Source organism: Coregonus lavaretus (genome assembly GCF_964263955.1).
Source record: "Coregonus lavaretus genome assembly, chromosome: 27".
Lineage (NCBI taxonomy): Eukaryota > Metazoa > Chordata > Actinopteri > Salmoniformes > Salmonidae > Coregonus > Coregonus lavaretus.
Genome location: NC_140014.1, coordinates 39,709,437 through 39,722,028, shown reverse-complemented (window position 1 = coordinate 39,722,028; position 12,592 = coordinate 39,709,437). Strand labels below are relative to the sequence as shown.

The 12,592-nt window shown below is 42.6% G+C and overlaps 1 protein-coding gene across 1 annotated transcript; it reads right to left on the bottom strand.

Annotated features, from left to right (window-relative positions):
- Positions 1-2,042: 2,042 nt before the first annotated feature.
- Positions 2,043-8,292, bottom strand: LOC311103006 (isthmin-2-like; the record flags this gene model as incomplete). Its single annotated transcript, XM_084144501.1, has 4 exons — positions 2,043-2,560; positions 5,933-6,001; positions 6,858-6,995; positions 8,286-8,292. The coding sequence occupies 4 exons, from the start codon at positions 8,290-8,292 to the stop codon at positions 2,043-2,045; spliced, it is 732 nt and encodes a 243-aa protein (XP_084000627.1).
- Between the last annotated feature and the right edge of the window lie 4,300 nt (positions 8,293-12,592).

Genomic DNA, 12,592 nt, shown 5'->3' with positions numbered 1-12,592 from the left:
GAAGGAGAGAGCTCTTCAAAGGGTTCCACTGTGTACAGAGATGTCTCTCCACTTCCCCACTTGTCAACTCCCACTCCTCTCTGGAGAAAGGACCTCCATCCATCAACTGAGCCCAGACATCCCCCTCCTCAACTCCCTTTGCCTCCTCCCCACCCTCACCCCTCTCCCCCACCCCGCCTCCCCCCTTTTCCTGTGGTTCATTTTCATGCCAGCCAGGTAGGCTATACTCCTGTTGTAGAGATAAGCAATGCACTTAATATTAGGAAAGTTGAGAAATAAATATAGTAAGCCTATAGAAAGCTGATGGGATCTCCCTCTTTTTAATAGAGGCCATCAAAAACAGTTTTCTCACGCAATTGCACAGCCTATAGAAATGTTGCGCAACATGAGCTCATGGAGTGTTTGATTTGATTTTCAAAAACATTTGCATTGATGTCACAGTGATTAGAGGGACAATAGAGTGCTGAGTACCAGGCAGTTAGCAAGTTTGGTAGGCTACTAATGACCATCAGCAGCATCAGAGCTTGGGGAAGCCTAGTTACCGTGACTAAACGGTCACGTGGAATTTGACAGCAGTCATGACTCGTGACCGCCGGTATGACGGTAATACGGTCACCGTAACAGCCGTAGTAAATACAATAAAAGGTCCCAAATTACCATGTTCCACCACACTCACTCAGAGGTTCTAGAACACTCCATGGCAACCACTGAGCCCTTCCATCCCCCTGTACCCAATCCCCTGTACCCATCCCCTGTACCCATCCCTCTGTACCCATCCCTCTTCTCAATAGCAGCAGCACATGTGTCTATGGGTGTGGAGGGTCGGGGGCTTGGTGGTGGGGGGAATAACTAGGACCATCTCATCTCATCTCTCCCTCTCCAAACTTTCCTAACATTCACAAACAATAGTGTTTTCTTCTTTTTCAGTTTAGCTGATTGAACAGTGGTGTCAGTGGTGGAAAAAGTACCCAATTGTCATACTTGAGTAAAAGTAAAGATCCCTCAATAGAAAATGACATAAGCAAAAGTGAAAGTCACCCAGTAAAATACTACTTGAGTAAAAGTCAAAAATTATTTGGTATCAAAACTTAAAGTATGAATCATTTCAAATTTCTTAAATTAAGCAAAACAGACGGCACACTTGTCTTGTTTTTTTAATTTACGGATAGCCAGGGGCACACCAATAATTTACAAATGAAGCATTTGTGTTAGTGAGTCTACCAGATAAGAGGCTATAGGGATGACCAGGTAATGTTATTTTGATGTGTGTGAATTGGACCATTTCTCTGTCCTTCTAAGCATTCGAAATGTAACGAGTACTTTTGGGTGTCAGGGAGTATGGAGTAAAAAGTACATTATTTTCTTTAGGAATGTAGTGAAGTTAAAGTAAAAGTTGTCAAAAATATAAATAGTAAAGTACAGTACAGATACCACAAAAAACGACTTAAGTAGTACTTTAAAGTATTTTTACCTAAGTACTTTACACCACTGAACAGTGTATGAATGTAGCCCCCAAAAACGCTCTCCAAAATCCAGACTTTCACAAGCAATAGACTACCAGCAAGTTAGAAAATAGTTTTTTTCTCTTCCTGTAATACCACAGTACATCATCCATGGAAGAGCATATTCCAATTGGCCGGTGGATCCTGATGAGTCATCCAATGAGTGAAGTGCTTGATGGTGATGATGTCATAATAACACACCATTAAGATGGGACTCTCATAGAGTTTTTCCATGCACCCCAGAGTACTCCACTGCAAGAGAGGAGCTCAACTTGACTCCATTTTGGATGGGTGGCTGCCGGGTTGCCTGATTGGAGAAATGTCAAATTTCAGTCGTCATTAAACTCTGTGCCACAATGTGACCAAACACTGAATAAGGAGGAGCTGGGATATCCACAACATACTCAGTATGTGGACCATGCTAAAATACAACAGCGCCATAATTGGGAACCACGTGGCTCTTTCTACCTCCTCTCTCCACCTCTTCCCCCGCAGGGTTTCAATTCTCCTCCCCCTCTCCTCCCTCAGTACTCCTCCCCCTCAGTACTCCCTGGCCTCCTCCAGTTGGGCCTTGTGGACCTCCTCGGGGGGGTTGTCGGGACACAGCAGCCCATTGTTGGGCGGCCTCACCGAGTGGAAGCGGCTCCAGTCCCCTTTACACAGGATCCAGGGCAGCACGTCCACTTTGTAATGCAGCTCCGGCGAGAACTCCGTACTGATGAGGTTCGGAGCACCCGCCCCTTTACCCCGCGTGATAAGCTTCCTGTGGTCGTCGTAGCAGCAGTGCTGCGCGGCCAGCGTGGTGCTGTTGAAGGAGAGCATGGAGCGTGTGCAGAAGTGAGCGGAGGGCTTGTATATGTCCAGGCGTTCTTTGGGGCCGGAGGCGTCACGCCAGCGGTAGGTCTTACGCAGCGTCTTGTCGAAGATGTTGACGGCATTGTAGACGGCCTCGGACGGGTAGAAGCAGGGGCAGCTGGGTAGTTCGGTCAGCACCTGGTGGAGATACTTCTGGAGGAAGTCGTTCTTACAGCTTAGCCACTTATCACAGCTGTCCACATCTGGGGAGGAGAGAAATCATATAGGAGTCAAACATATACAGTAGGAGTCAATCACATACACTGAGTGTACAAAACATTAAGAACACCTGCTCTTTCCATGAAATAGACTGACCAGAAGAATCCAGGTGAAAGCTACAGTGGCTTGCGAAAGTATTCACCCCTCTTGGCATTTTTCCTATTTTGTTGCCTTACAACCTGGAATTAAAATTGATTTTTTGGGGGGGTTTGTATCATTTGATTTACACAACATGCCTACCACTTTGAAGATGCAAAATATTTTGTATTGTGAAACAAACAAGAAATAAGACAAAAAAAACTGAAAACTTGAGCATGCATAACTATTCCCCCCCCAAAGTCAATACTTTGTAGAGCCACCTTTTGCAGCAATTACAGCTGCAGGTCTCTTTGGGTATGTCTCTATAAGCTTGGGACATCTAGCCACTGGGATTCTTGCCCATTCTTCAAGGCAAAACTGCTCCAGCTCCTTCAAGTTGGATGCGTTCCGCTGGTGTACAGCAATCTTTAAGTCATACACAGATTCTCAATTGGATTGAGGTCTGGGCTTTGACTAGGCCATTCCAAGACATTTAAATGTTTCCCCTTAAACCACTTGAGTGTTGCTTTAGCAGTATGCTTAGGGTCATTGTCCTGCTGGAAGGTGAACCTCCGTCCCAGTCTCAAATCTCTGGAAGACAGAAACAGGTTTCCCTCAAGAATTTCCCTGTATTTAGCGCCATCCATCATTCCTTCAATTCTGACCAGTTTCCCAGTCCCTGCCGATGAAAAACATCCCCACAGCATGATGCTGCCACCACCATGCTTCACTGTGGGGATGGTGTTCTCGGGGTGATGAGAGGTGTTGGGTTTGCGCCAGACATAACGTTTTCCTTGATGGCCAAAAAGCTCAATTTTAGTCTCATCTGACCAGAGTACCTTCTTCCATATGTTTGGGGAGTCTCCCACATGCCTTTTGGCGAACACCAAATGTGTTTGCTTATTTTTTTCTTTAAGCAATGGCTTTTTTCTGGCCACTCTTCCGTAAAGCCCAGCTCTGTGGAGTATACGGCTTAAGGTGGTCCTATGGACAGATACTCCAATCTCCGCTGTGGAGCTTCGCAGCTCCTTCAGGGTTATCTTTGGTCTCTTTGTTGCCTCTCTGATCAATGCCCTCTTTGCCTGGTCCATGAGTTTTGGTGGGCGGCCCTCTCTTGGCAGGTTTGTTGTGGTGCCATATTCTTTCCATTTTTTTAATAATGGATTTAATGGTGCTCCGTGGGATGTTCAAAGTTTCGGATATTTTTTTATAACCCAACCCTGATCTGTACTTCTCCACAACTTTCTCCCTGACCTGTTTGGAGAGTTCCTTGGTCTTCATGGTGCCGCTTGCTTGGTGGTGCCCCTTGCTTAGTGGTGTTGCAGACTCTGGGGCCTTTCAGAACAGGTGTATATATTCTGAGATCATGTGACACTTAGATTGCACACAGGTGGACTTTATTTAACTAATTATGTGACTTCTGAAGGTAATTGGTTGCACCAGATCTTATTTAGAGGTTTATAGCAAAGGGGGTGAATACATATGCACGCACCACTTTTCCGTTATTTATTTTGTAGATTTTTTAAAAACATTTCACTTCACCAATTTTGAATATTTTGTGTATTTCCATTACATGAAATCCAAATAAAAATCAATTTAAATTACAGGTTGTAATGCAACAAAATAGGAAAAACGGCAAGGGGGATGAATACTTTTGCAAGGCACTGTATGATCCCTTATTGATGTCACCTGTTAAATCCACTTCAATCAGTGTAGATCAGGGTTCTTCAATTCCGGTCCTGGAAGGCCGAAACACCTCTGTTTTTCATCCTCTCCTTCTAATCAGGGGCTAATTCAGACCTGGGACACCAGGTGAGTGCAATTAACTACCAGGTAGAAATAAAAAACAGAAGTGTTTCGGCCCTCCAGGACCGGAATTGAAGAACCCTGGTGTAGATGAAGGGGAGGAGACAGGTTAACCTTTTACTGCAGTGGGTTAAATCAGGGTCACACAGAGTGTTTCTTGGTGGTCTTAAACAAATCTACTTTGAAACAAAAGTATAAACCTCACACACATGGTTATGGGCTTACACAAAAGAAGACACCTGTACCATGTCAGATATAGAGTTGAAATGTATTCCATTTTGAGTTTGCATCCCATTATTGTATGTTATATACATTACAGAAGACTGAAATATAACTAAACTGTTTGACATACAAACACTGGATTTTCGGCGGAAATAATGTTGATTAATTATGAAATTATGAAAAATATGAATAACATTCCACCCATGATGCCACTAGTTTATTTGACTGCAGGAAAGGTATACAGAAGTATTTTGAAACCTTGAGACAATTGACACATGATTGTGTATGTGTGCCATTCAGAGGGTGAATGGGCAAGACAAAAGATTTAAGTGCCTTTGAACGGGGTATGGTAGTAGGTGCCAGGCGCACCGATTTGTGTCAAGAACTACAACGTTGCTGGGTTTTTCACACTCAACAGTTTCCCATGTGTATCAAGAATGGTCCACCACCCAAAGGACATCCAGCCAATTTGACACAACTGGGGAGGATTATACATTAAGACAGCATTGATTACCCTGAGGAAACCAGAGAGAGAGAGAGACTTCCCATGCATAAAGGAATGATTTCAGCGCCTTAAAACTCTTTACTTTAAACTGGGGGCCTGCAAAGCTCTCAAAGACAACGAAGCGCGAACGAGAGCGGGTTGAAAAACTCAGCCACGGCTGTACTTGGTGCCAGAGAATAACATCTATGTTACAGGCTGTGGTCAAATTGGATCCTTTTCATTTTAAGCATTTACAGTATGTTCGATAGAGGATTGGGGGAAATACACTTTATCTTGTTATGTTTTCATAGTTTTATTCTTTGTTATTATCGCTTGGAGTGAAGAGATCTATCACTGTCACTGGTAGAGAGAGTAATAAAATACAAAACTAAAGAACGATTCAATCATTTTTTTGGAGGAACAGTCAGGTTTTTCATTGGCTGTGCAACACTCTCTGTGGAGCAATCCTTAACGCGATGGAGGGAGGGGGGTTTCTGACTACCCCAACTGGACTCCCACAGTCCCTCTATGATTGGTGCCCCAGTAGAGCAGTTTAAATCCCCCTAAACGGAACAGACCATTAAGGCCACCAAATACTACAACAGGCCCTGTTGGCTACAGGCATACACACACACACACATACGCACGCACACACACACACACACACACATACGCACACGCACGCACACACACCCACACACGCACACACACACAAACACACACAAACAGACACAAACTTGTCATATACACATTGCAACAAGCGTACTTGTGTCAAGGGAGTCAGTGCCATTGGTTTTCTCCAGAGGCATCATCTCAGTCACTGCTAGGAGGTCATCTACAGAGAGAGAGAGGGGGAAGAGACATTATGAAACCTGCTGATTGGATAGCACTACATACCACAAAAAGGGAGAAAAAAATAAGTTTCACTGGGTAGCTGTTAAACAGTCACCACTAGTCGGCCTCCGCACAGTACCCTGCCCTGAACCTTAGTCACTGTTACTAGCCGGCCTCCACCCAGTACCCTGCCCTGAACCTTAGTCACTGTTACTAGCCGGCCTCCACCCAGTACCCTGCCCTCAATCTTAGTCACTGTTACCAGTCGGCTACCACCCGGTACTCTACCCTGCACCTTAGAGACTGCTGCCCTACGTACATAGAGTCATTGAACACTGATCACTTTAATAATGTTTACATACAACTAATTGTTTTGTATTTTTCTGGATTATGTGTGTGTAGTTTATTTTCTTGCTAGGTATTACTGCACTGTGGGAGCTAGGAACACAAGCACTTAGCTAGGTATTAATGCGCGCACACACACACACACAATCTCCTCTACTCTACTGGTCAGCCGTACAAGCCTCTATTGAACGGAGTGTAACCGCCATAGAGCTGTGTACACACCATGACTCCGCAGGGGAGCAACAGGCAGGCAGCTCACTACTGAAAACAGGAGCCAACATCACGTTGGTCCAAATCCCAACTGGACTGAGCCCATTCCACTGATGTAAAGAGCCCTGTGTTGGAAGCATCAGGCTGACCCATCAGGAAGAGCCTAATGGTACGATCACTGTACAAGATACACAAGCAACTGACCTGTAATCATTGCTGCAACACTTATGAAGTCCTTTGGCATCAGTGATCACGAAGGAAAGGAGACAGATGGTATTTGGAACTACCGGTGTCTATCTCACCTGGGCATCTGTCCAGGTCGCAGGTCCGGGACTCGGTCGCCGTGCACGCGTAACCACAGGAACGGATACGCTTCTGGTTGCCATGGCTGCAGGTGACGCTGCATGGCGACCAGTCGCTCCACTCCTCCTCCTCGTACTCTGAGATGGAGGGGTGAGAAGGGGGGGGGGGGGGGTAGTATTGGCAGTTTGAAGTGACTCAAATCCATTTTTTTGTTTGTATATCTGATTTGAATCTGTTTTTTTTCCCTGCAGTCTGAATAGCCAAAAAGCACATGGAATCTGATATTTCAAGCCACATTTCAAACCACCTTCGTAAGTGGTTTGAAAGCAGATACAAATCTGATTCCTGGCCATGCGACTTTTGTCTGAACGGTCAAATCTGATTTATTTGCCCTCAAGTGGTTAAACTCTTATTTGGCATATGTTGTTGCTTGCTAGCTACTCTGTTGACAGTTTTGACAAGAACATGTGGTAGCTAACTGGCTTGTTAATTGTTTACAAACGAATGAGTGAACGTGCTAGAAAAATAACCAGCTACCTAGCTAGCTAGTTGACTGCTGTGGCTAGCCAAAAAGGACTCGTTTTGAAAGTTGTATCATCTTATCCTTTGAGGCTTCAAAAGTGTTCTTCCACTATGATTAAAAAAATGTAAAGTAACTGGGAAACGTTCATGGCAGGCATTGTTGTCACCTTAGCTTGCTACGTAACTTCTAAGTGATAGGAAGCACAAGCACCACCACCAATCAGACTACACCACTGCACACACACACCCATTGTTACTATGACAACTAGCGTAACCATGTCAGCAAATGACTGCTGTCTGAACACACACAAATCTGATTTGGTCACTTGTAACTTGCTGTTTGGACAGTCAGTAGTCCAAAACAAAACAGACTTGAGCATTAAGGCCCGCAGTATGAACAGGACTTCAGAGGAGTGTGGTATGTCTTCATTTATATGTTATCCAATTACCAGACGCTCTTATCCAGAGTGATTTAAAGTAGTGAGTGTGTACATTTTTTCATACTGGTCCCCTGTGGGAATCGAACCCACAACCCTGGCATTGCAAGCGCCATGCTCTACCAACTGCGCTACACACGACCCGTGTCTTCAAAGTTAGCCTAGTGAATTCCTCACACAGCTGGTGTGAGGGTTATGTACTAAGGGCCCAATTCAGACTTAGGAAATGCATGCCTTTCCTACGCACGCCTTTCCTACGGACTTCTTAGAAGTTGGTATTCAGACTTACCTTATGCAGGTGCATAAGAGGCTTTGCAGGCATGGTTCCCTTGCGCACGCGCTGAATACATTTAATTCAAACCGCTGAAAACACACCCACTAGCTGGCCAACAGATTTTCTCGTGGAGTTTTCATTCAATAGGGCTTTCAGCATATTCATCAAAAGACATCCCTTTAAATCTGGTGTACCTTTCATTTGAATTTTCTCGACAGACTCACTAGAATACATGTATAAAGAAAGAACGGTTCAGAATATTATGGATCAATGAAAGAAAGCCATTTAAATACACGCATATTCATCTTCTTTTCAGCACCAATTGGTAGATTTAAAAATACTCTGATCTTGTATATTATTTAGGGTTAGGAAAGTATTTATGAATACTTGGAGCGTCTTTAACGCACAAAATATAATGGTGAATCAAAAATACAGTGGTTTGATTCATCCTGAAAGTTGCCATAAACAAATTGTTCAATCCAATAAATATTGGAAGGTGAGAAAAGTGTACAATAGGGGTTGAACAATAGTCCTATAAATCTACCCTAATAATCCTCACTAATCATGGAACTGTGATGACAACAGTCCAGTCATGGTGAACCGTGCGTCAGGCTCCAGGTTTAAACTGCTACGTGTGGTCTGCGTTACATAATGATTCCAAGAGGTTACATGTCCCAAATTATTGCACAACTTGTAATACGTTAGCCTAATATAATCCGCTATTGCTTGCGATCATCGGGAACAACCACACGAACATGACAGAGGAAAGAAAGGTAAACTAGCGATGTACTGGAATCATGCAAAATGTAAGGGAACTAACACTAAAGTGACAGCTATATGTGGGTATAACTGATAATGGCTAATATTTGACACGATACAAATTGTAAAAAATACAGTGAAAAGTCCAGACATATCATGAAAACATTGTTGAAATCATAAATCAACTCGGTAGGTTTGGCGCTATCCTGTCATTGGCGCACGTGTACAGTGCTATGAAAAAGTATTTACCCACTTTCTAATTTTCTCTACTTTTGCATATTTGTGATACTGAATGTTATCAGATCTTCAACCAAAACCTAATATTAGATAAAGGGAACATAAGTGAACAAATAACACAACAATTACATATTTATTTCATTTATTTCATAAACAAAGTTATGCAACACCCAATTCCCCTGTGGGAAAAAGTAATTGCCCCCTTACACTCAGTAACTGGTTGTGCCACCTTTAGCTGCAATGACTCCAACCAAATGCTTCCTGTAGTTGTTGATCAGTCTCTCACGTCGCTGTGGAGGAATTTTGGGCCACTCTTCCATGCAGAACTGCTTTAACTCAGTGACGTGTGGGTTTTCAAGCATGAACTCCTCGTTTCAATTCTTGCCACAACATCTCAATTTGGATTAGGTCTGGACTTTGACTAGGCCATTCCAAAATGTCCAATTTGTTGCTTTTTAGCAATTTTCATGTAGACTTGATTGTGTGTTTTGGATCATTGTCTTGCTGCATGACCCAGCTGCGCTTCAGCTTCAGCTCACAGACGGATGGTCTGACATTCTCCTGTAGAATTCTCTGATACAGAGCATAATTCATGGTTCCTTCTATTAAGGCAAGTCGTCCAGGTCCTGAGGCAGCAAAGCATCCCCAAACCATAACAGCACCACCACCATGCTTGACCTTTGGTATGATGTTCTTACTGTGGAATGCAGTGTTTGGTTTTCACCAGGCATAATGGGACCTATCTCGTCCAAAAAGTTGACTCAAGTTTGCCAAAAAGCACCTGGATGATCATCAAGTCTCTTGGAAGAACGTTCTATGGACAGATGATTCAAAAGTATAACTTTTTGGACGACATGGTTCCAGTAATGCCTGGCGAAAACCAAACTTTGCATTCCACAGTAAGAACATCATAACAAATTTACGCCTATCCAAAACAATAATAATTTTCCACAGGCAAAGGTATTACTACCTTTATATTCCAAACGTGCTTAAGCCGAAGCTTAAGGTTCACATAACTGCACAATTGCAAGTACAAACTAACATCAATTTATCTCAGATAATAGTAGTCTTTTCTGTAAATTTCGGGTTATTTCCTGATTATTTTTACATTTTAGTAATTTAGCAGACGCTCTTATCCAGAGCGTCTTACAGTTAGTGCATACATTTCTTTTTCTCATACTGGTCCCCCCGTGGGAAACGAACCCACAACCCTGCATTGCAAACGCCATGCTCTACCAACTGACCTACACGGGACCATTATCATATCATACCAGAACTATTGTAGGCATATAGATCTGACTTACTACTCAAAACAATAACCCGTTTGTCTGTTGGAAAGTACTATTTTAAGTCATTATGACCCAGAGTTTCTTACAAGACCATTCACACAATTTAATTCATACAATTTGGACCTTATGGCAAATTATTATAAATTATGCAGGCTACGTAACAGACATCATTGACTCAAATCAACATATTCAACAACATCTCTCACAATAAGGATTACAGATTAAGCCTGTTTTAGTGTAACATAATATATTTAGACTCAAATAAATAATGGGCACTATATTTAGCAGAGAAGGAAGGCTAATTCAATAATCACCATTAATTAAAAACACTACCTTCAAGTATGCCTTGACCATAGGGGTCAACACCACATCCACCAAGTTTCAATATCAGAATAATATGATTTGTTCATCCACATGTTACCCAATGCAATAGAATCCAACAATAGAATTGCAAAAAGGAACAAGCACTAGAGTATGAATCATGCACGATGGCCGACTGGGCTCCTAATCTGGGAGGAAGGGATGTATTCAACTGGGCTAAACTAAGGATATAGACAAGTGATTATTGTAATTATCCTAAAAACGAAACAAAGCAAGAATTCTTTGGAGAAAGATAGCCACTAGTTATTAGGATTACAGATAATATGCATTTTTGTCCGGTAACATTGAACCCTCAAACAACTACAGTGGCTTGCGAAAGTATTCAAAATAGATTTTTTGGGAGTTTCTATCATTTCATTTACACAACATGCCTCCCACTTTGAAGATGCAAAATATTTTTTGTGTGTGAAACAAACAAGAAATAAGACAAAAAAACGGAAAACTTCAGCATGCATAACTTTTGGCGAACACCAAATGTGTTTGCTTATTTTTTTCTTTAAGCAATGGCTTTTTTCTGGCCACTCTACCGTAAAGCCCAGCTCTGTGGAGTGTACGGCTTAAAGTGGTCCTATGGACAGATACTCCAATCTCTGCTGTGGAGCTTTGCTGCTCCTTCAGGGTTATCTTTGGTCTCTTTGTTGCCTCTCTGATTAATGCCCTCCTTGCCTGGTCCGTGAGTTTTGGTGGGCGGCCCTCTCTTGGCAGGTTTGTTGTGGTGCCATATTCTTTCAATTTTTTAATAATGGATTTAACGGTGCTCCGTGGGATTTTCAAAGTTTCTGATATTTTTTTATAACCCAACCCTGATCTGTACTTCTCCACAACTTTGTCCCTGACCTGTTTGGAGAGCTCCTTGGTCGTCATGGTGCCGCTTGCTTGGTGGTGCCCCATGCTTAGTGGTGTTGCAGACTCTGGGGCCTTTCAGAACAGGTGTATCATGTGGCACTTAAATACAGTCCACCTGTGTGCAATCTAACTAATTATGTGACTTCTGAAGGTAAATGGTTGCACCAGATCTTATTTAGGGGCTTCATAACAAAGAGGATGAATACATATGCACGCACCACTTTTCCGTTATTTATTTTTTTGAATTTTTTTAAACAAGTAATGTTTTCATTTCACTTCACCAATTTTGACTATTTTCTGTATGTCCGTTACATGAAATCCAAATAGAAATCCATTTAAATTACAGGTTGTAATGCAACAAAATAGGAAAAACGCCAAGGGGGATGAATACTTTTGCAAGGCACTGTATTTTATGCAGAAAGCACTATACTCAATAGTGGCTCAATAAACACAGTTAAAGCTCCAACTTCAAGCACGCCTTAATCCTAATGATTAACTCCATGAATGTTTTGATTATCAAAATAATATATTAGGCCCAAGTCTAGAGGTTGCCATACCAACGCAATAGAAAAAAGGGGTAGGCAACCCTGCTCCTGGAGTGCCGCAGGTACTGCAGGATTTTGTTCCAACTAGGCACCACACCCCACCAGCTGAGCTAATTGATCAGTTCAGTGATTGCCTACATTCCACACACCTGGTCCTCCAGGTCAGTTCAATCTAAAACATGAAGTGGCTGCGGCACTCCAGGACCAGGGTTGCCTACCCTTGCAATGGAATTACAATGGCCTATGAATTACTGGGGATAGAGTTAGACAGAAGAGTACAGTCGTGGTATTGGTCTTCACAAAGTTTGCTGCTTCAGTGTTTTTAGATATTTTTGTCAGATCTTACTATGGTATACTGAAGTATAATTACAAGCATTCCATAAGTGTCAAAGGCTTTTATTGACAATTACATGAAGTTTATGCAAAGAGTCAATATTTGCAGTG